General features: G+C 34.8%; 2 protein-coding genes across 2 annotated transcripts in view; both read right to left on the bottom strand.

Annotated features, from left to right (window-relative positions):
* Positions 1-23,984, bottom strand: part of LOC137399934 (multidrug resistance-associated protein 1-like) — a 78,295-nt gene extending 54,311 nt beyond the window's left edge. The window contains exons 1-11 of the mRNA XM_068086199.1: positions 23,849-23,984; positions 21,193-21,251; positions 15,713-15,902; positions 14,236-14,333; positions 12,657-12,879; positions 11,973-12,110; positions 6,965-7,111; positions 3,259-3,343; positions 1,031-1,224; positions 712-888; positions 130-309 (exon numbers count right to left, since the gene is read on the bottom strand). Coding sequence (XP_067942300.1) covers positions 130-309; positions 712-888; positions 1,031-1,224; positions 3,259-3,343; positions 6,965-7,111; positions 11,973-12,110; positions 12,657-12,879; positions 14,236-14,333; positions 15,713-15,902; positions 21,193-21,251; positions 23,849-23,965 — 1,608 coding nt within the window. The 5' untranslated portion in view covers positions 23,966-23,984. The remainder of the gene's footprint in view (positions 1-129; positions 310-711; positions 889-1,030; positions 1,225-3,258; positions 3,344-6,964; positions 7,112-11,972; positions 12,111-12,656; positions 12,880-14,235; positions 14,334-15,712; positions 15,903-21,192; positions 21,252-23,848) is intronic.
* Positions 23,985-24,203: 219 nt separating this feature from the next.
* Positions 24,204-26,154, bottom strand: LOC137399724 (multidrug resistance-associated protein 1-like). The gene is made up of 4 exons (XM_068085934.1): positions 26,101-26,154; positions 25,127-25,261; positions 24,911-25,033; positions 24,204-24,431 (listed from the first exon to the last, which is right to left on the bottom strand). Exons 1-4 carry the CDS (start codon positions 26,152-26,154, stop codon positions 24,204-24,206), a joined length of 540 nt encoding a protein of 179 aa, XP_067942035.1.
* Between the last annotated feature and the right edge of the window lie 220 nt (positions 26,155-26,374).

Genomic DNA, 26,374 nt, shown 5'->3' with positions numbered 1-26,374 from the left:
ATTGGTAATATAAGGATCATGCATGTTGTGATGTTTAACCTTATGACTCAGTTGGTAATATAAGGATCATGCATGTTGGGTTACTTTTTGAAACTCACAAAAACCTCAAGGAATAAACCCAACGATTACCATGAGACGGGTTTTGTCTTTAAGAAGTCCACTGGGTCCGATGACATGTTCAAATATGTGTTTACCAACATGAACATCGACAGCACTGAGAGGGTCATCGAGAAGGTAAATGTCAGCGTTACTGTACACAGCTCTGGCCAAGCTTATTCTCTGTTTCTGTCCACCTGAGATATTTATACCCTGCAGTCGTATGGAATCATTGTAAGTAAAATAATATTAAACATTCAACTTAATGAGAGATATTTATACTCTGTAGTCATATGGAATCATTGTAAGTAAAATAATATTAAACATTCAACTCACTGAGAGGTATTTATACTCTGTAGTTATATGGAATCATTGTAAGTAAAGTAATATTAAACATTCAACGCACAGAAAGATATTTATACTCTGTAGTTATATGGAATCATTGTAGGTAAAGTAATATTAAACATTCAACTCACTGAGAGATATTTATACTCTGTAGTTATATGGAATCATTGTAAGTAAAGTAATATTAAACAGTTGACACATCTGTAATACCACAAAACTGACAAATCATAGGTGAGTATTTTATCAGTTGCCCAAATTAGCCATGCATACCTTTTCACCAATGATCGAGTTGTCACCATTAGGAAGTACTTCAAAGTCTTTAACAAGAGCGCATGCATCCACTACTTTGCTGTACAATTCTTCATTATACTCATTGCCAAAAAGAATGTTGTTTTTGACAGAAGCATTCACTATGAATGCCACTTGAGATACCAATGCCAGAGAACCCTGCAAGGTAAAATGAATATCATTCAAGAAGCACTTCTTACCATGTTGATTAGATTAGTTTAACAAGATCATCAGCGTCAAGGAAATCATTTGCAAAGCTATCATTGTGATCCATCGTTTTGTCTAATGGAACATAACTCACCTTACGAATCACTGAACCTTCCAGTTTATGCAAGTCACCCGTTACAGCGGAGAGGAGTGAGGATTTACCCGAACCTACTGAGCCAACAATTGCCGTCAAAGATTTATCTGTCACCTGCAGATGAATGTCATGTAGAACAGGAGAAGAATCTTGTAGATGTGAGAACTCTCCATCCAAAATCTCAATAGCAGCAACTGTAGTGAAAAAGTTGAATTGTTACTGTCACTATGATGAGTACAGCAAGTTGTATAAAACCTTCGGATGCGTTCTACTATTGATAATAGTAACATTCCTAGACACAGTCCATACGTTCGTCGTTCCTACACGGGTTTCTAATCGTATTCAAGTATCTAAATACTTCACTGCTGCATAATAGTATTTAATAAATGTTAAGCGATATGTTTTTTATTGTCTATCTTATTATTTTACAGTCTAATTAAAAACAACAAATTTGTATCTCAGGACCATCATTTTATAATCAATTGCTGTGAAGGCAAAACCATTTAGGGAGTCTTAGGGACTAGGTCACTTGAAGAGCCTCTTTAAAGCCACTTGAAATCTGAGAAATTGAAGATCTCCTTAATGCCAACATCAACAACTGTTAGACTGTTAGAGATGCCTGACTAACACCAGCAGTATATATGGCTAACTACAGATTCGCTAATCCTGGCTTCACTATCAACTACTCTTCACTAGGCAACTCCAAACGGGTCATGGATATCGGTGCCGCCAGGAATTTCTAGAAACAATCCACTTGTTTTTGCATTTGTTACAATAAGCAAAGAGATTTTCATGAGATAGAGCCTGAAGTCACAAAAACGTCAACGAGCAATCACATTAATGCCTTCAAGTTTGGCTGAGAAGGTACACTCAGATTTGTATGATACTTTAGCAAGTAGTCAATGCATGCAGTCGGTTAACTCAGCCTACAAGTGGCTAGTTATATATTTGTGAATTGTTGGGAAGATTCTAAGAAACTTATTTATACTCTGTCCTAAAATGCAAGCAATTTTATTTACATAATAAATTTGTCTGACAATGTTGAAGAACGTGTGACAACAGCAAAGTTTACACATTAAAGCAATAGTTATATGGAGAAGACAACTTGGCTTTAATTAAGTCATTTCCTTGCAAAACAATTTCTACTAACTCGGCACATGAAAGCACTAGCGGTAGTGCAGGTCAGGGACAAACACAAACTTGTTATTATAGATATGTAGTTGACTATCTACATCACGAACTAAAAAACATGATGCTCTCGGAACTCATTACTATTACATTATTTTCTGTAGCACAAAACATTTGAAAAATTTTGTTTAGAAAAGCCTAATATCCGTTAAAAACATATTTCATCAGCAATATAGTTATGAATGCATTGTCGTTACACCTAGTTCTTTTGCTAACTCTGCTGTGTGCAACTGCCTATCAATATGAGCAATAGTATATCGCTAATGCAATAGCTCCTGAGTCAGCATACAAATTCTGATTTGGTTTTTATCAAAATAAATTAAATATCACACAAAATAGCACATGTGACATCTCCTATTTTAGCTGCAGTAAAAATAAATATGACAACAGCCCAAGTTTTTAATCTTTCACTATATATGCATATACTATTGAATGCCCGGCGTTGCATGGTTAGTAAAAATTATTACCCAATGTGTGAATTCAAAACCATCTCAAATTCACTGAAGGTGAATATGAGTAATTTACCTGGTAAGCTAGTACCTTGAGCTAAAGCTGGGCATGCAGCCTGCTTAATAATAGTTACGCGTAGTGATCAAGCGTGCTAGTGTTTTCTAAAGCGCTTTATAAGCTTTAGAAAACAAGTTTTAGGTTGGTATGGCCATATCAACCTTAATTGTGCCAATAAGGTTGGTATGGCCATATCAACCTTATAAGGCGTGAACAGTTATCGGAACAGAATAATAACGCATGAACAAATAAGCAATGGCAGTTCTGATCTAGGTACTTTGAACAGGGTTGGTTTGCGCAATTTGTTAGTAAATCCTTTTTATCTCCTACCAAAAGAGGAGTTGTGACCTCATTAGTATGACAACTTTGAATTGCAGCACAGATAATTTCTTTACACTTGCAAAAAAGGCACAGTGCTCAGACAAGTTCCAATTTTAAGATGATCCCATGAATAAACGTTATATTATAAACTATTATATATATATAATATTAGCTTATAATTATGTATAAACATTATATACATGAATACAAACCAGCAGTTGGGTCCAGAGTTACACAAGTGTCATCAAGCTCTTCATTTGCAAAGAACTTTGCGAGTCTAGTAACCGACACTGTCGTCTGTAGATAATTTAAGTTAACAGGGAGTAAGGAATGGATGAGAACACAACTACTAACATAGATAATTTAAGTTAACAGGGAGTAAGGAATGGATGAGAACACAACTACTAACATAGATAATTTAAGTTAACAGGGAGTAAGGAATGGATGAGAACACAACTACTAACATAGATAATTTAAGTTAACAGGGAGTAAGGAATGGATGAGAACACAACTACTAACATAGATAATTTAAGTTAACAGGGAGTAAGGAATGGATGAGAACACAACTACTAACATAGATAATTTAAGTTAACAGGGAGTAAGGAATGGATGAGAACACAAGTGCTAACAGACTTACTAAATTAACAGTTTGAGTGCCACGAGAGAGTATAATCAAGGTGAGCACGAATAGCAGTAGTTCCTAGTTTATTGGAGGTACTTAACCTTGCTAGCGCTGCATGTACTTCATCAACCCTTTTGTAGTTAGAATATATTTATACTAGTACCCTGGTAGTCTCGAGAAATGTGAGAGATCATCATATGTAATAGCTATGTGCACAAATATTCCATTATGTAGCAAGATGGTTGTTATTATTAATACTAGTACCCTGGTAGTCTAGTGTGCTGTGAGAGATCATCATGTGTAATAACTATGTGCACAATTATTCCACTATGTAACAAGATGGTTGTTATTATTTATACTAGTACCCTGATAGTCTAGTGTGCTGTGAGATATCATCATGCGTAATAACTATGTATACAATTATTCCACTATGTAACAAGATGGTTGTTATTATTAATACTAGTACCCTGATAGTCTCGTGTGCTGTGAGAGATCATCATGTGTAATAACTATGTGCACAATTATTACACTATGTAACAAGATGGTTGTTATTATTAATACTAGTACCCTGATAGTCTCGTGTGCTGTGGGAGATCACCATGTGTAATAACTATGTGCACAGTTATTCCACATTGTAACAAGATGGTTGTTATTATTAATACTAGTACCCTGATAGTCTTGTGTGCTGTGGGAGATCATCATGTGTAATAACTATGTGCACAGTTATTCCACTATGTAACAAGATGGTTGTTATTATTAATACTAGTACCCTGGTAGTCTCGTGTGCTGTGAGAAATCATCATGTGTAATAACTATGTATACAATTATTCCACTATGTAACAAGATGGTTGTTATTATTAATACTAGTACCCTGATAGTCTCGTGTGCTGTGAGAGATCATCATGTGTAATAACTATGTATACAATTATTCCACTATGTAATAAGATGGTTGTTATTATTAATACTAGTACCCTGGTAGTCTAGTGTGCTGTGAGAGATCATCATGTGTAATAACTATGTGTACAATTATTCCACAATGTAACAAGATGGTTGTTATTATTAGTACTAGTACCCTGATAGTCTAGTGTGCTGTGAGAGATCATCATGTGTAATAACTATGTGCACAAATATTCCAATATGTAGCAAGGTGGTTGAGTAGGGCAGTTGGTAGTCGGGCTGCTAAGCTGAATATTTGAGTTCGATTACCGTGTGAGGCATTATTTTTTGCTAACCTCTGATTGTGGCTTCTGACGAATGGACATTATAATAGTGAATCACTAGAGTTGCCCTAGAGTTGCACTAGGGTTGCACTAGAGCAGTGTCGTATAGCTTCACAGAGTCCCGCGACCAACAGAAGCGTATACGGGAGCTCACGCGATTCCAAACAAACAGGCCACGCCTACTATTTTTATATAAGTTATAATGGAGAGGCCGCAACATTACTCAACAAAAACTACTCCCATTAGCAGTCGCTTCAAAATCGATTGTTGTATCATAAACCATTTGAAAGAAAACAAAATTTCCTACAAAAACCTACTAATAATGTTTTTATAAAAACATAAAGTAAATGCAAAAAAGAGCGGTATTGAGAGCGAGGTATGAATATTCCATTAGAGATCAGTATGTCGATCGGGTTTGTTTGGAATGAGACGTTTTTGTTTCCGGTTTTGGTCGCAAGACTTTGTAAAGCTATATGACTCTGACCGTACGGAGCTGTATAACTTCACAGAGTTTCGCTGTTAATGGATGCGTATATCGGAGCTCGCACGGCTCCAAACAAACCAGCCGCGCCCACTATTGTTTTATATAAGTTATAATGGAGAGGCCGCAACACTAACCAACAAAAATTACTTTCATTGGCAGTCGCTCTAAAATTGATTGTTGTATTATACACCATTTGAAAAAGGACAAAATTTTCTACAAGAAACTACAAATTATTTTTTGTAATAAGGTAAAGTAAATGCAAAAGAGTGAGATGTTGAGAGCGAGGTAAGAATATTCCATTAGAGATCAGTATGTCGATCGGGTTTGTTTGGAATCAAGCATTTTTGTTTCCGGCTTTTGGTCACGGGACTCTGTGAAACTATACGGCTCTGCACTAGAGCAGGAAGCTTAAAGAGCTTGTGATAAGCTCGTTTATCAGCAAAAGCTACAGGTCTTGATCAACCCTTTTTTATCTGTGGTAAAGCAACTCTAAACTTATTAAAAGTGAAGAACATAGGCTATAAATGACTACATCTATGAAAACTGAAAAACATACGTTATAGATGACTACATCTATTAAAAGTGAAAAACATAGGCTATAAATGACTACATGAATTAAAAGTGAAACACATAGGCTATAAATGACTACATCTATTAAAAGTCAGGAATATAGGCCATAAACAACACTGTTCAAATTGTACAATTATAATAATTACCAATTTTACTGTTTTGATGCTCCTCAAACACCTGAATGACAGGAGTCATGTCATCCATATAATTAGCAATAAAACTATTAAGTATTATTAGACCGATGTGCGTATGAAAACAGGTCGGATAGTGTTGTTATTTTCAGTTTGCCGCACAATGCACAACAAATATTAACTCTTACTAGTACGCTGGCAGGGCAGTCTGCTATGTGAGATCATCAGGTGTAATAACTATACGTACAATTATTCTTGAATGTGGAATGGTGGTCGAGTCGTAGAGATGGTAGCGAGCTTGAGTAGGATGCCAAATATTCGAGTTCAATTCCAGATCGGTGAAATCTTTTTTCCTAGCGATCTTAGCGCGGCTTCGGATAGCGAATGAACAAACACGGTTTTTATTATAGTAAAGATTAGCTGTGCTACCGGCGCTGCCCGTTATTAAAAATCAGCTTAAAAACAATGAGAGGCAATGAGAGTTGCTTGCCACAGGCTATAAGCCTGGCACATTGCCAATGGATAATTTGAGTAAGCTTACTAATAAGAGCTACTGCTTCTCATGACGTAACGCCATAACTTTGCGTCGTGACCAAAAGCGTAGCGTATTTGCTCCAATATAGCGACATATATCACCTAAATAATTCATCAAACGTGTAGCCGAATTTGGAAGGCATCGGCTGGTGAACCAAAGGGTGTGAGATCAAATCTTCTAAGGCACGGACTCTTTATTCCAATATTTTAATAGCTATGCTGAAACTACACACATACGACCAACTTTGGAAAATATATATATACATGTATATAGATTGGTGAGCAAAATTCATTAAAAATGACTTGCAGAATAGTTAGAAGTTGTCTACCCCTTGTATCAATACTGGATGGACTTACCATGACTAGCATGGAGATTTTTTGAGATGTTAGGTTCAGGGAGTACTTCATGGTATCAAAAAGCGAGAGAGCAACAAAGGCTACACTGGCGGTTAATGTGTGATCAGGTTTTGTTGATGTGTATATTGCAAATGTTGTCATAGCAACCTGTATGAGAAGAAACCTTATCTATAGACTTTTACTGAATATAAGCTTGGAATGGTGGCCAACTTAGCAGAGCCATGCAAACATTCAGTACTTTTCTCTCCGTGACCAAGGGAGGGCAAATCGTGCGTTAATAAACTTGGTTAAAAAGGACCTGTAGTATCGTCTAGTATACAGAAACAGTCATATTTATATCCATATCAGCTTTATTAGAAACAGCCAGATCAAATAATATTAACTACCGGTACATTAGGGGGAGCAATAGTTTGAGAGTTGTACGTTTAAAAAAGATTAGGGAGAACAGCCCCTTAGAAGATATTTGTATTTGAGAAGTCGCAATGATTTCTCTCGTAACACAGGAGAATAAAATTTGAATTAAATGTGATTAGCTATTGTATGAACAACTTGCTATTTGTTAAGAAAAAGGTAACAACTGATACATGTGATAACTACAACATGTGATAACTATTATATGTGATAACTACAACATGTGATAACTATTATATGTGATAACTACAACATGTGATAACTATTATATGTGATAACTACAACATGTGATAACTATTATATGTGATAACTACAACATGTGATAACTATTATATGTGATAACTACAACATGTGATAACTATTATATGTGATAACTACTACATGTGATAACTACTACATGTGATAACTACTACATGTGATAACTACTACATGTGATAACTACTACATGTGATAACTACTACATGTGATAACTACTACATGTGATAACTACTACATGTGATAACTACTACATGTGATAACTACTACATGTGATAACTACTACATGTGATAACTACTACATATGATAACTACTATATGTGATAACTACTACATGTGATAACTACTACATGTGATAACTACTATATGTGATAACTACTACATATGATAACTACTACATGTGATGACTACTACATGTGATAACTACTATATGTGATAACTACTATATGTGATAACTACTATATGTGATAACTACTATATGTGATAACTATTACATGTGATAACTACTACATGTGATGACTACTACATGTGATAACTACTACATGTGATAACTACCATATGTGATAACTACTATATGTGATAACTATTACATGTGATAACTACTACGTGTGATAACTACTATATGTGATAACTACTACATATGATAACTACTACATGTGATAACTACTACATGTGATAACTACGATATGTGATAACTACTACATGTGATAACTACTACATGTGATAACTATTATATGTGATAACTACAACATGTGATAACTATTATATGTGATAACTACAACATGTGATAACTATTATATGTGATAACTACAACATGTGATAACTATTATATGTGATAACTACAACATGTGATAACTATTATATGTGATAACTACAACATGTGATAACTATTATATGTGATAACTACTACATGTGATAACTACTACATGTGATAACTACTACATGTGATAACTACTACATGTGATAACTACTACATGTGATAACTACTACATGTGATAACTACTACATGTGATAACTACTACATGTGATAACTACTACATGTGATAACTACTACATGTGATAACTACTACATGTGATAACTACTACATATGATAACTACTATATGTGATAACTACTACATGTGATAACTACTACATGTGATAACTACTATATGTGATAACTACTACATATGATAACTACTACATGTGATGACTACTACATGTGATAACTACTATATGTGATAACTACTATATGTGATAACTACTATATGTGATAACTATTACATGTGATAACTACTACATGTGATGACTACTACATGTGATAACTACTACATGTGATAACTACCATATGTGATAACTACTATATGTGATAACTATTACATGTGATAACTACTACGTGTGATAACTACTATATGTGATAACTACTACATATGATAACTACTACATGTGATAACTACTACATGTGATAACTACGATATGTGATAACTACTACATGTGATAACTACTACATATGATAACTATTATATGTGATAACTACTACATGTGATAACTACTACATGTGATAACTACTACATGTGATAACTACTATATGTGATAACTACTACATATGATAACTACTACATGTGATGACTACTACATGTGATAACTACTATATGTGATAACTACTATATGTGATAACTACTATATGTGATAACTATTACATGTGATAACTACTACATGTGATGACTACTACATGTGATAACTACTACATGTGATAACTACTATATGTGATAACTACTATATGTGATAACTATTACATGTGATAACTACTACGTGTGATAACTACTATATGTGATAACTACTACATATGATAACTACTACATGTGATAACTACTACATGTGATAACTACGATATGTGATAACTACTACATGTGATAACTACTACATATGATAACTATTATATGTGATAACTACTACATGTGATAACTACTACATGTGATAACTACTATATGTGATAACTACTACATATGATAACTACTACATGTGATGACTACTACATGTGATAACTACTATATGTGATAACTACTATATGTGATAACTACTATATGTGATAACTATTACATGTGATAACTACTACGTGTGATAACTACTACATGTGATAGCTACTACATGTGATAACTACTTCATGTGATAACCTACATGTGATAACTACTACATGTGATAACTACTATATGTGATAACTACTACATGTGATAACTACTACATATGATAACTACTATATGTGATAACTACTACATGTGATAACTACTACATGTGATAACTACTATATGTGATAACTACTATATGTGATAACTACTACATGTGATAACTACTACATGTGATAACTACTATATGTGATAACTACTACATATGATAACTACTACATGTGATGACTACTACATGTGATAACTACTATATGTGATAACTACTATATGTGATAACTACTATATGTGATAACTATTACATGTGATAACTACTACGTGTGATAACTACTACATGTGATAGCTACTATATGTGATAACTACTTCATGTGATAACTACTACATGTGATAACTACTACATGTGATAACTACTATATGTGATAACTACTACATGTGATAACTACTACATATGATAACTACTATATGTGATAACTACTACATGTGATAACTACTACATGTGATAACTACTATATGTGATAACTACTATATGTGATAACTACTACGTGTGATAACTACTACATATGATAACTACTACATGTGATGACTACTACATGTGATAACTACTATATGTGATAACTACTATATGTGATAACTATTACATGTGATAACTACTACATGTGATGACTACTACATGTGATAACTACTACATGTGATAACTACTATATGTGATAACTACTACATATGATAACTACTACATGTGATGACTACTACATGTGATAACTACTATATGTGATAACTACTATATGTGATAACTACTATATGTGATAACTATTACATGTGATAACTACTACGTGTGATAACTACTACATGTGATAGCTACTACATGTGATAACTACTTCATGTGATAACTACTACATGTGATAACTACTACATGTGATAACTACTATATGTGATAACTACTACATGTGATAACTACTACATATGATAACTACTATATGTGATAACTACTACATGTGATAACTACTACATGTGATAACTACTATATGTGATAACTACTATATGTGATAACTACTACATGTGATAACTACTACATGTGATAACTACTATATGTGATAACTACTACATATGATAACTACTACATGTGATGACTACTACATGTGATAACTACTATATGTGATAACTACTACATGTGATGACTACTACATGTGATAACTACTATATGTGATAACTACTATATGTGATAACTACTATATGTGATAACTATTACATGTGATAACTACTACGTGTGATAACTACTACATGTGATAGCTACTATATGTGATAACTACTTCATGTGATAACTACTACATGTGATAACTACTACATGTGATAACTACTATATGTGATAACTACTACATGTGATAACTACTACATATGATAACTACTATATGTGATAACTACTACATGTGATAACTACTACATGTGATAACTACTATATGTGATAACTACTATATGTGATAACTACTACGTGTGATAACTACTACATATGATAACTACTACATGTGATGACTACTACATGTGATAACTACTATATGTGATAACTACTATATGTGATAACTATTACATGTGATAACTACTACATGTGATGACTACTACATGTGATAACTACTACATGTGATAACTACTATATGTGATAACTACTATATGTGATAACTATTACATGTGATAACTACTACGTGTGATAACTGCTACATGTGATAGCTACTATATGTGATAACTACTTCATGCGATAACTACTATGTGTGACAACTACTACATGTGATGACTACTATATGTGATAACTACTACATGCGATAACTACTACATATGATAACTACTACAATGATAACTACTACATGTGATGGCTACTACATGTAGCAAAAGCATGTAATGCACCAAACTTTGAAATTGTAAATGTTTATTGTTAAGTTGATTCTACACAACTGACACTTTTGTTTTTGTTGCTACCATATCCAATTGTAAAGCTTGGTTTGTATACACTGCAGTTTTGGCATATCTTATCAAGAGTGTAAAGGGTAGCTAGGCTGTACACCTCTTGTTTGCTAGTCAACTTTATGATGTTCCTTACAAATCTTATGAAGAAGTACAAGCAAGGATTCAAGTTGACTCATGTTGGTGTATGACATTGACAGAACCATCAAAAATCACCTATTACTTCATACGTACCAGAACAGGCACAATATTATAAAGAGAATCCTGGATAGCTCTGATAATATTCAAAGTTCTTTGTCGCAAAACTTCACTTTTCCTCAACAAAGTAACTTTCCTCTGGAATGATGGCTCCCAGGCATAGAGTTTAATAACCTGTCAGTAAAGGAATAACTACCAGACATACAGTTTAATAACCTGTTAGTAAAGGAATAACTACCAGACATACAGTTTAATAACCTGTCAGTAAAGGAATAACTACCAGACATACAGTTTAATAACCTGTCACTAAAAGAATAACTCCCAGGCATACAGTTTAATAACCTGTCAGTGAAGGAACAACTCTCAAGTATACAACTAAATAGCTTGTGAGTAAGTGTTAAAAGTTTCGATGTTGCAAAAAATAGAGCAGGCTTTACATCCAGTTTATTTCAAAATGACCACTATTTGTTACACTGAAAAGAATTGAAGTTAGCACTGCAAAATTTACATCCACAGTTTACTATCTGTTATACATGAAGCCGATACATGGAAGGTTAAAAACCTGGAAGTCTGGTTCAAAGGAGATGGCAAAAACAACATGTAAAGGGAAGCCATACAAGCTGCGAAAATCTAATAGATCATTGTGGCATGTACACTGACATAGAGGGCACATTGATATAGAAAGCACATTGACATAGAGTATGATCCGCATACACACACCTTGATAGATGAAAGCACCTCTTTAAGCAACTTTATTCGTTCATCTTTGATTTTCATAGTTTTTACCCTGATCTTTCTTTGAAGGATTCCGATAGCAAATGAAACTGGTGCTGCCACAAGCAGTATTGCAACTCCAGCGAAAATGCTGTTGCCCATCGACCGATGAAGCATATATATAACGACACAGATCTGAATGGGAACAATGATGAACACCCAACCTTCACTGAAACAGATAGAGAACACAAAATATAAATGTCATCCTAAAAAATAATGCTGCACACAACCAATGCAGAACTGTTGTTGAGCTAGCTAGACACTTTCCTAAACTTTTCTATTAAATGTAACGTTTAAAACTAGATACAGTGAAACCGCTATTTACGAGTAGAGGTTTCATCGTATGCTCTATGTACTTACTACTTGAAACCTCTACTTAAATTTTCAAGTTATGAAATGACCTTTAGTGGAAATTGTGCTTCGACTCAAGAAAGTTATTTCTAGATACAAAAAGCTATTCATACTTTGGCGCGTTAGTTAGTTTTATGCCTTGACCCGCTTGCCTCCAGTGGGTACAACTTAAAACATGGCTCAGTTAGTTTCATGCTTTGACCCGTTTGCTTCCAGTGGGTACAACTTAAAACATGGCTCACTTATTTTATTTTACTAGCGGGTCAATAAACGACAAGTGTTTTGCCTTCGGTCCTTTATAATTTGGAGTTATTATACACCGCATACAGAGTATTATAACTTTCATTTCTAGCAATTCAGGTTCAGTCTTTTCCATACGATTAGTTTTTTAGTTTGTGTCAATGTAAATAAATCTTTCTACTGAGATTTTTAAAAACATTTATTTTGAGCAAAACACAACCAAGACAACAACACAATACCCACCTCTAGTGATTGCCATCTTCCAACTTCTCGTGGGTTGGAAGATGGCTTCTGCTGTTCTCAGCCTCATCTAGACTTTAGACCGCCAACACCAAACGTAGACAAGCAGAACGTTCCCAGAGTTTTTTTATTATTTCTCTAGTTTTTGTTTTTCGATGTGTACTTTTTCTATATATTATGTAATAATATAATTCTAACATGTATTTGTTACAGGTTTTAACCATTACATGTGTTTATACAAATGTTATATCCAAATTTGGCGGAGGCTTGGAATGGATTAGGGCATTTATATGGTAAAATCGGTTTCTATTTAAGATATTTTCTACTTACAACCTGTTTACCGGAACGAATCTCGTTCAAAAGCAGAGTTTTGGCTACTCAAAAGATGAAAAACACATAGTCAAAGAGAAAACTTAATGTCAAAATATTTCAACTTAAACATGCTCAATTGCCAGATGAATACGCTGTTATGTCAACTAATCAAAAAAGTCTCCAGTCTCCAGCCTCCAATGGGATTAGTTTGATCAAGTATACAGAAGAGCAAGTAAAACTGATAGCAATATACACAACTAGAGCATCTCGAGGTAAAACACCTGAAGCTGTGCAAGTAAACCTGTGATATTGCTACATGGACATTTCAAGGTAAGCTTTCCTCTATCATAAACTGGCAATCATATTATTTACATGTACTCACTATACAAAGTGGGCAATCCTTTCCACATCAACAGACATTAGGTTGACTATCTCTCCTGTACTCGACTTCTGTCGGGCATCTGCGCTCAGTCTAAGTGCCTGAACAATGCAAGATAATTAGTCTATAAATACACAACGGTACAACTATATTAATAGTATATGTATAACTATTTTAGTAGGATATGTAAATACCACAATACAACTATATTAGTAGTAACTGTATAACAGTACAACTATATTAGTAGGATATGTACCACAATACAACTATATTAGTAGTAACTGTATAACAGTACAACTATATTAGTAGGATATGTATCACAGTACAACTATAATAGTAGGAGATGTATCACAGTATAACTATATTAGTAGGATATGTAAATACCACAATACAAATATATTAGTAGTAAATGTATCACAGTACAACTATATTAGTAGTACTTGTATCACAGTACAACTATATTAGTAGGAGATGTATCACAGTACAACTATATTAGTAGGATATGTAAATACCACAATACAACTATATTAGTAGTAACTGTATAACAGTACAACTATATTAGTAGGAGATGTATTACAGTACAACTATATTAGTAGCATATGTATAAAAGTACAACTATAGTAGTAGGATATGTACATACCACAATACAAATATATTAGTAGCAAATGTATCACAGTACAACTATATTAGTGGTACTTGTATCGCAGTACAGCTATATTAGTAGTATATGTATCGCAGTACAGCTATATTAGTAGTATATGTATCGCAGAACAACTATATTAGTAGGATATGTATCGCAGTAAAGTGCTTTGTATGTACAAATATACTGTCAGAGTGTTGAAAGTTTCTGTTAGTGAGGTGTTTGACAGCTGAGTAATAATTTTACAAACTACCCCATATCCTCTCACAGAGCTGTCAGCTGATTTACATGCTGCCCTACGATTGAGTTGGGCAGTTTCATCACAGATAATTAATTATTGGCATGAACATGCACTTAACAAAATTCAAGAACTGGGCGATAACTCTGCTTTTCATTGAAAAAACTAAACAAGCTGTAAAAACTCAAAATCAAAGGAACATACTACTAATACAGATTTTTCCTAACACAGGTTATTCCTAATACAGGTTATTACTAGTACAGGTTATTCCTAACACAGATTATTCCTGGTACAGGCTATTCCTAGTACAGGCTATTCCTAGTACAGGTTATTACTAGTACAGGTTATTACTAGTACAGGCTATTCCTAGTACAGGTTATTACTAGTACAGGTTATTACTAGTACAGGTTATTACTAGTACAGGTTATTACTAGTACAGGTTATTCCTAGTACAGGTTATTCCTAGTACAGGTTATTCCTAGTACAGGTTATTCCTAGTACAGGCTATTCCTAGTACAGGCTAGTACAATATGACAGAACTGAGGAGCAGAAGTAAATTTTGATCGATGTCAAATATTTCAGAGCAATAATTTAAGAGTAACCTTTTTATAAACTGCTGCAATGAGTGTAGCTCTAACTCTTGTTCTGCATTTCATATATAAGGTGAACATGGCATTAAAGACGAGGGTGCTGAAGGAGGAGAAAAGGAAAAAACAGAAACAGTAAAGGATTCCTTTCCAGAGAGGTTCAGGGTTGTCTGTTCGCTGACTTTCCACATGAGTAATAAGCAAACTAAAAGAAAAAAAAGACACCATTTTAGACTAGCCTAAATTCCATGCAAAATTTGGTGATACTGTCTGATCTCTATGAATGTACATGATACATGGGAGATATAAATGTTAGCCTGTACTTGTACTCTATGAATGTACATGATACATGGGAGATATAAATGTTAGCATATACTTGTACTCTATGAATGTACATGATACATGGGAGATATAAATGTTAGCCTATACTTGTACTCTATGAATGTACATGATACATGGGAGATATAAATGTTAGCCTATACTTGTACTCTATGAATGTATTTGATACATGGGAGATATAAATGTTAGCCTATACTTGTACTCTATGAATGTACATGATACATGGGAGATATAAATGTTAGCATATACTTGTACTCTATGAATGTACATGATACATGGGAGATATAAATGTTAGCCTATACTTGTACTCTATGAATGTGCATGATACATGGGAGATATAAACGTTAGCCTATACTTGTACTTTATGAATGTACATGTTACCTGAGAAATATAAATGTTAGCCTATACTTGTACTATACTGCACAACAGTTGCTTTTGTTTCAATTTAGTGGTGACAGCACATTTGAGCGTTCGAGTTGTCTACTCTTACATGTTTAAGTAATGCTCATTATTATATTCAAGGTACTGATGCCAATGCTGAGTAGAGTACCTCAGTTCACTGTGTTATTTGTTGCAGAAACTATAGGTAGAAAGGGTGTCTACTCAAATCAGTGAGATGTGTTGCTTGTGTACTTAACAAATTGGCAACAAATCAAGAATGCTTTGTTGATGCATTGTGCCCAAAAAAAGATATTGGTCTAGAACCATTGCAACTGAAATTTGCCAAAAGAGTTGATTGAATGCAAATGGACATAATATCAATCCCATTTTATTCCTTTTGAAATCTGTTTTTACTTATATGTATATAAGTAAAAAGGTGGACATATATTTCTCATTTGCCACAGACATGTGAAGGCCTATAGAACAAATTTGAACTTTTTATGAAAACTTAGATAAGTCTTTAGGCAACAAATTCCTTCAAATTTGGAGCGTTTTTCTAGCTCAACTCAATTCACAAATTCAAATTATTTTAGCACCAAGTTGATTTTCATTGTTTATTGGTAACATTTTTCCCTGAACAACATTATAGCAATGTAAATAGCTGAACGTACATTATTGCTACTAGTACACTGGCAGTCCCATGCGCCCTGAGCGATCATTGTGTAATAAGTATGCGCACAATTATTCCATGATAGAAGAGTGGCAAAGTGGTAGGGAGGGATCTTATCTTCAAATTCAGATAGCAAGGTTCAATTCCTGTGTGAGAAATCTTTTTCCTAATACTCCTAGCGTGGCTTCGGTCAGACGGACACGTCTCCGGCTCTTATTATAGTAAAGACAAACTGTACTATCCGGCGTTAACCGGGTAATAAAAGTCTTTGGACAGAAAATGTATTTGTATTTAACATATAACAACATTTGCCATTCTAACTTTCAAACTACAAATCATGAGGAAAGTGTTTGGTGTAGTTGAAATAAATTAAGAGAGAAAATAAAACAACTGTAAAGGTTTTTAAATTTGGTCAAACAACTGTAACTTTCAAACTTCATATCATGAGAAAAATGTTTTGAGCAGGTCAAATAAATTTTTAAAAAATAAAACAACTATAAAAGAGTTTAAATATAAATGGGAAATGATTAGCAAGTAATAGCAAAATTGAGTCTGTTTTGCTACGATTACAATAAAAGATGATTCGGTAACGATACAATTATTACGAACTGACAAAACAAAACAAAAATTCTGAATATCTTGAATTAATAATAACAATTACTTAGTCGGTTATTAAGATTAAAAAAGGTTACTGTTCCACCAGAAGCTATCCATCAAAACTTTGAATATGACGATACTGGTACCTCTCAATTATACTGGTAGAAATGTCAAAATGAGATATTGTAATTTCTTTGTCTGACCGAACGGAGAGAGAATGTCGAGGCTCTTCCTACGGAGATAACACAATTGTCCGCGTGAAAAGAATTGACCTTGACTGCGATATAGCAATTGAACCTTATGAAAAACTAAAAATAAAGTTCAAGAAAACACGAAAACCATCATGTTTCATAGAGTTAATAAAATTCATAGAGTTTCAAATGATGTCATATATATATATGAGGTATATGATAACATCTTTATTCAATATGCCTTATATAGCTCAGTAGTAGAGTGCCTGGCTAAAAAACTTGCTGTAGCATTTGTTGTGAGTTCAAATCTATCAGAACACGGAATTTTAATTCCAAGATTTTAATAGCTATAGCTGGACAAACACAATGATGAACACACAGATACACAGACAAACTTTGAGAAATATATAGATAGAATAGCGAAATGCCCGGCGTTGCGCAAGTATCCAAAACAGCTTATAAACAATGAGAGGTAATGTAGTTGCCATTGGCTAATTTGAGTAAGCTAGTATTTGTACCACTGAACTTACTAGTAAGATACCGTGAGAGCAAGCTTTAGAGACGTTGCGCGTAACGCAGATTCGCTATGCGTATTTTAACCCAGAAAATGACTCATATCGCCCAATTAGTCCATTGCATCCTGTGTAGCTTAATGGTTGAGCTTTTCACCTTCGGAATGGGAGGTTCTGAGATCAAATCTTCTGCAATACGGATTTTTAATTGCTAGATTTTAATCGCTATAGCTGGACAGACACCAAACGACGACAGACGACCACAAACTTTGGGATTTACATCTATATAATATACCAGCTGTGCTACCCAGCGTTGCCCAGGTATTAAAAATCAGCTTATAAACAATGAGAGGTAATGAGAGTTGCCTGCCACTTGCTATTAACCTGGCAATGGAAAATTTGAGTAAGCTTACTAATCAGAGCTACGGCTTCTACTAACATTGCGTAGTGACCGAATGCATAGCGTATTTGCTCCCATAGAGCAACATATATCGCCTAGTGAATCTATCAAGCTTGTGTGGCTTAGTAAGGCAATCGGACTGGTGAAAGGGAGGTTCCGAGATCCAATCTTCTGCTTTACGGATTCTTTATTCCAAGATTTTAATAGCTATAGCTGGACACGCATACACACAAACTTTTAGAGAAAGATATATTACAAAATATTAATGATCCATATGAGAGATATAGTACAGAAACGGTAATATGCCGATGGTATTCCGATGATTGTAATGAGAAGAACGCTATGGCCTTCATGTGGCTGGTGCCAATTCACATTAGACAATCAATTTGTAAATGCGATCTCTCATTCAGTAGTGCTAGCATAGGTAGCCACAGCAATTATTTACGCTACGATCAGCTATGAATTTCATTGGTATGTAAAGTCAGGTATGACTGCTGCATAGCTAGCTGATGGCCCTGTAGATATTTGCTGGAGCAACACACAACGGCACTCCTAAATGACAAATAGAGCAATAAGAATTGGACTGTTGTGTGAAAGCCATGACGACGTTGCTGGACTTACTATTATTATTATTATTGAAGTATCGTCAGCGTATTTATTATGGATTATTTATTATCAATTATGGATCATCAACAATTTGTGATAGTAATAAGGTTTGTGCAGCTATTTGCATTGGTATATTTTTGTTAAAGGACAAATGCTACAACAATTGAAATCGGCCAAGTACAAAACCAATTTGGATTCATGAGCTGAGCCGAACCAGAGGAAAGAGATTTGATCGCCTATACATCTGAAGGTTTCTATGGCCAGGTCAAATTTACACAAGTGGCCCTAATATACAAGCAAAAATATCTTCGGTCATAGAGTGAAACCTTGGTTCTCGAACGCTTCGGTTCTCGACCAACTTGGTTTTCGACAAAAAAATTGAGAATTGTTCGTCTCGGATCTCGACATAAATTTGGTTGTCGGCCAAACCGGAACATGCGAATTGAGAAGTTTCGCGTCATAAATTCTTTACAAAAAGGAGCCATCTGGAAGGACGCCGCTTCTACTGAAGAGATTTTCTAGGGACACAACTCCTCCAGTCGAGTTACCCTAAATTGTTTTGGAGGAGGATTCTTCTTCAAAGATGTGAAGTAAACGTGCCATTGCTGTTTATATTTTCTTTTTCACACGATTTTTGATGTGACTGATCTGTTGCATTTTTTTGCTGTTCCATTATCAATTTCTGCAATTTTGGGTATTGTAGCTTAATCCTTAATGCTTTAAAAGCAAAGCATATGAAATTTTTATTTTTCTTTTGTCATCATCATAAATAAAAAATTTTTTAGTAAAATTAAACACAATCTATATCTACCTGTTTTTATTTATAGTGTGCAGTAAACAGTACAGTTTATAGTGTAAAATTTAAAAAAATACTTTACCGAAGTTGTTAAATCGACTTGGAGCGAATTAAATTTATATACATTAATTCTAATGGGAAAACTTGTTTCGGATCTCGAACAACTCGGTTTTTGAACAACCTTCTGGAACGGATTGTGTTCGAGAACTGAGGTTCCACTGTATATTAATAGTTGCCTGTGGGATACCCTGCTGTAATTGTCATGCAAAAGTGAATCATACATTAAACTTAGTAAATTTTTTAAGGTTTGTTGCGTAGTTTTAAAAATCAGAAGAATTTTAGACAGAGAAATTAGGCACCCATAGGCTTTTCATATGGGTAGTATAGTCATTTGTTGGCATATTGGACAGCTTTCAATTTAAATTATTGTGTTTGTCAGAAGAATTATCTTTTATTGGTCCACTTATGTGCATGCCAGTAAAACCACTTGCTATTGGTCTATTCATATGTCAGATAGTAAAACTCCTTCCCATTGGTCTATTCATGTGCCAGCTAGTAGTGCCACCTTGTATTGGTCAATTTATGTGCATGTCAGTAAAACCACATCCTATTGGTCTATACAATGGCCAGCTAGTAAAACTGCCTCCTAGTGGTTAATTTATATGCATGCCAGTAAAATCACTTTCTATTGGTCCATTCGCGTGCCTGTAAATAGAACTAATTCCTATTGGTCTATTCGTGTGGCTGTTAGTAGAATGACCTCCTAATTGGCGCATTCATGTGCCTGTCAATAAAACCACCTCCTATTGCCAGCTAGTAGAACCACCTCCCTTAGGTTAATTTATGTGCATATCAATAAAACCACTTCTTATTGGTCTCTTTATGTGCCCAATAGTAAAACCACTACCTATTGGTGTATTTATGTGGCAGCTAGTAGAACTACCTCCTATTGGTCTATTCACGTGTTTGTCAGTAGAACCACGACCCACTCATCTATACTTACAATTGAAGAAGAGGGGTAATGAGTATTTGTAGGCTCGCAACCAGACCCAGAGTCCAGCTCTAAAACAAATGGAAGATTACAAAGCAAGGATATAAAAACAGTGGTGTAAGCAAGTAAGAGGCAGCGGAAATATAATATATAACAATATAGTCTATATAGTGTAATAAAATCATGAAGATAAAATTCCACATCTTAGCGCCCGGATCATCCATATACCTGTACATATATATATATATATTTGTTAGAAACAAAGTCGCTTTCAGACGCAACTGTTAGCAGTCTTACAATTCTTTTGCAGATATATTATATGAATACTGGATAAATACTATACTGTATAAATACCACATAAACATACGATAAAATACTTCTGTACATACATGTATAATTGGCTTAGAATCATAAATTGCAAAACATTTAAAATTATCACAAACTAAGATCAACAACCTGCAACTCGACTGAACACAAACCATGTCTGAGAAAACCGCTTAAAAATTTTGGACTAACAGAAAAGTACAGACTATTAGAAAAGTCCTTATAGGAGAATCAGGTATAATTCAGAGAAATGTGCACGTGAGACAATCCTTTAGCAATACATATGGGCCTAGACTGTTGCATCAATTGCTTGTATCTGATGTTTTGACAAGACCTGTATTATTACTAAACATGAAGATACTGATGAACCTCTTTAGGCCTTGACTTGGTCACGCAACGCTTCCATTTACTTTCCATGTATAAATATATTACTAATGACAGTTTACTTGATAAGATCGGGTCACCTAGCTTCATTCCCATTTAATATTAAGATATAAATAGAGGTACGCATCACTCCAAAAAATGCCAACAGAAATAAAATCTTCAAACAATATAAGCCACACCATCGTTATAAAGATGATTTAATTTGCTCCAAAAGTTGACTTGCAAAAAAATTCACATTACAGTTATTTGATATCAACAGATTCACCATGTCTTACTCTGCTGTGTTGAAGGTGCAAAATATGTAGAAATGTGATTACAAGCTCTTAAAAGCTCAAAAACGAACAGTTAATCGCAGCCATCACGAAAACGCCGTAGATTGGAATCTATTTCCAAAACGGCTCAAATGGGACGTAATTGAACAAGACGGCTTCTGTTTACACTTTCATGCAACCTCAATTGTCAAAATCTTTTCACAAATATACTTCACGCATTCAATAAAACCATGTCTATTGTCCTTACGCGTCTCTTTCATCATAATTGTAATGCTGTCACTTTGAGCACTGATATCTCAAAACCTACCGTAAAAATTTGTTTAATTTTTTAACCTTAGCTCGAAGGAGTACATATCATCCTCTAATGAACATGAGGAGCCTGTTGGTCACCTGCGATAGGCAAAGAATGCTGCAGAAACTGTTCGCGCAATTTGGCAGAATGTATGGGTCACATGATCAGATTACAACTAGATGATTAGACCAGACTGAAACGATACTGTGAAGTAGCGAGCATTTATATTTGATACGGGCTTTCCGGTAGAACCCGAAGTATTGGTCATAAACTAGTGCTACGAGACGTTTTATATCGAGTCTTTTATTGGCCTTTAATTTCATGTGATAACATCACGTGTCAAAACAATAACTAAACTGTTGGAGTACGCCAGCCAAATAAAAGGATTCCAAGCTACGGCGTTTTTGTGATGGCTGCGATTAACTGTTTGTTTTTTAGCTTTTAAGAGCTTGTAATCACATTTCCACATATTTCGCACCTACAACACAGCAGAGTAAGACATGGTGAACCTTTTGATACCAAATACCTGTAATGTGAATTTTGTTGCAAGTAAACCTTTAACTAATATCACAACACTCACAGCATTGTAAGCAGGTGTTAGAAAGGATAGGAAGTAGCCTTGGTGCCCATAGAAGTAGCCTTGGTGCCCCATATAGTAACTTCATGCTTAGATACAGTCATAGATACCTAATGTTTAAAGTTGAATACAAATCCAGAACTACAGAAGTTATCTACTCGCTAATGATAGCATTTTTGTGATCAAAGCGCAGAAAAGCCAGGTAACTGAAAAGTTACCACCCAGAATGGCTATGAACAAAATAAAACGGGTATTATCATTTAAAACTAAGTTAGTGGCAAAGATGAAGAGATTATAACAACCACAAGTGCATTGAACTCACAATATTGTTTTGGCATTATTGTGTTTATAATTTGTTCACTTGTCAAACATTTTACAGCTATGGTTACAATTTCAATAGTGAAACAAGGACTCTGAGGTTAATTTTGAGATGAGAGAGAGCTGATAATAATACAACCAGAGTGTACCACAGTTGTCATCAAATGCTCTGACAACAGTGAATAGTGTGACAAAATAGCTATTGGTTTTAACAAAACAAAATAAGCACGGATGCTGTACAATAGTGTGAATAATTGAAAGCATTAACAATTTCATGGAATTTTATAGCAGGCATTTTATAGTTATCACTCACATTCCTTGTTCTATTAACTGTCACTGATCTATACCTCTGAACGAAGACTATCTAACATATAATATGATGAGATGGAAGAGAGCTTTAAGAAAAATGAATGCGAAAAGATTATGCAAAATACCTTTTTATACCACTAACACTTTCTGTTTACAAGATGTATATGTAGGAAGGAGCTAGCTGTTGCTTACCAAAGATAATAAAGGTAGAAAGTGTTTCCCCAGAACAGCTATCAGAGAAGCAGTTTTGAAGGTAGTGTTACTGTCAGTGGAGACAGTTACCAGAGGTTCGGAATCGTTGATAGGCATCCGTAAATCATCATCAGCTGTGAGACGTCTGACCTCTCGATGACTGCATAAAAATAACAGCAAGATTTGGCTCCTGAAGTTGACAGCCGAAATACAAGGTTTCAGAAGTTCACAGCTGAAACCCATGGCTTCTGATGTCCACATCAAAAGTTGACATCTTTAGACGTCTAATCTCCAACATAGTTGAAAAACACAGCCAACAACCAAATATTTTCTTTTACAAAGGAGGTGTGAATCTTCAAGCATCAACCTGCCTTAGGTGGTGTCGGTGTATCTTATCATGGAGGTCCTTCTCAAATTGAGGGTAGTAGCTGTTAACCCTGTCAGGTGCTGAGAGTTGGTAGAGATCTTCCCTCTCTATTCCTGAACCTTCTCGTTTTTTCCTGTGACCAGTGGCCATTAATGGCTGCATCCAGTAGAAGGTCATGTAGGAAGAAAAGGATGCTGTCACCTCTGGAGATATGTCCTAAATGTAAAGAAGTAATAGACAGACGCCTTGCAAAGATCAACTAGAGTGAAACAGTGTTCTTCTATCAAGGACATTCCCGGTCGCTGCAGAGTAAAAGTCTTCTTATATGCAACAAAATGAATCCAACTATGGAGAACTCATCTACTTCCATTCTGAAATTCATAGACTCTCCAGTTCAATACTTTAATGCTATCTCCTCCGGTGATCAGTAGAAATCACTTTTTAACCTTGGTAAGAATTTTTTATTTTCTACACGCTACCAAAATGGCATAAGGTAGCCCAGGTGTCAGTGAATACGATGGTTCCTGTGACATTATCACTGATGTGAGAGGTATTGTAGTTTAATCTAAGATGCAAGGTGTCACATGTGACGCACAACATAGCTTTCAAACCTAACATGGGTCTTCCACCAAAATGCGGGAACGCGGTAAACATCGAGATCAGTTCTATACAATACAGTGCAAGTTGTTGCATACCTTGTAAGTTTCCAGAATGCATGCTGATGCATCACTTATGGAAGAGAGAATGAATGCTCCGATGACAAGGAGAAAAATTGAAGAGTAGAGAATGGCTAATGTCCTAGCCTCTTCTCGTTCATCCTACATCAAATGACAACTTGATAGAGAGTGCTCAACTGATATTCCTGAATATCATTTACTAATTCCATGCTTGCTCCTTAGCATAAAACTTACAAATAACCATCTCTTCCAGTAGATATATGCTCGAAGTCCAGAACAAAGCATCGAGAGAAGCCAGTAAATCCACAGTAGACCGCTAGAATATTGTCCATATCTTCTATAGACGTCAACCAAAGCCCCTGCACACACCTGTTGAAACAATGGGCCTTATAATATTTTCTACAAATGTTCTCTAAAATTTTAGCTAATATTTTAGATGCCAAGCTGGACAGCGTACCGGATGTAAAACTACTAACGAGAAACAATTAAACAGTGCTTAGCATCCAGTTGCCATCCAGATAGCATGCAGATGTTAGCTATTAGTCGCCTCACAAATATGAACAACAACTATTGTAACAATTGTGCTGAATATTGGAGTCGATTAGCCATCATATATATGGTAACCAAAACCTGTTCAATCTTCTAAAAGATGAAGAGATCTTGGTAACATGTAAAGCTGCAATACTTTTCAGTACTTGTCAGCTAGTCCGTGATACTCCGCAAAGTCAACCTTTACAGCAAATCCATGGCATCGCATTTCATGTATTGATGAATGTAAACGCAATAACTATCTCTACCAGTGTTAGAAGCTGCCAATGTTAGACTGCTGACTTTATAAAAATTGTGCGCTTTTATTTTGTTCCTTTAATTTTTAGTTGTGTTAATTGAAACATTTAATCACTGGAATCATCAGAGATCAGTCTTTAGGACTGACTTTCTTTTATGAGCAATATTCCTTAGACAGAATGAAGCTATAAAATTGTACAACAACAATTGTACCAATCTAACTTTTATTGACCTTCACTTGCTTGAGAGCAGCCATAGCCTGAGAGCAGCCGTAGCCTAGTGTTCTAGAACACCCTTTTATCAACTTGAACTAGCTTGAGCACAGTCGTAGCCATATATTCTAAAATGCCTGAGCTGGAAACAACGGGTTGCTGTTTAATTCCCAAAAAAGGCCACTGGTTGTCTCAGGAATGACATCCAACCTTAAACTGCTCTCGCCGACTAGGCATGTCTCTAGTCCAGGTTCCCTTGCCCATGGACTTAAACTCGTCCAGCCATGATTACAGAGTCTCACCAAGGGATCGCTTACACACTAATATAATGTAAGTTCACAGCTAGATTTTTACTGGTATTCCAAAATATTAATGTTGGAGTTTGTATGACAGTGGCTCTATATATTTTTGTAAAATGGTGGTCATCAGCTGACGAATATTCAGGCCGTGAACATGAAACAATTGACACCAGTAAGTAGAAGAC

Source organism: Watersipora subatra, chromosome 7, assembly GCF_963576615.1.
Source record: "Watersipora subatra chromosome 7, tzWatSuba1.1, whole genome shotgun sequence".
Lineage (NCBI taxonomy): Eukaryota > Metazoa > Bryozoa > Gymnolaemata > Cheilostomatida > Watersiporidae > Watersipora > Watersipora subatra.
This window is presented reverse-complemented; position numbering and strand designations above follow the sequence as displayed.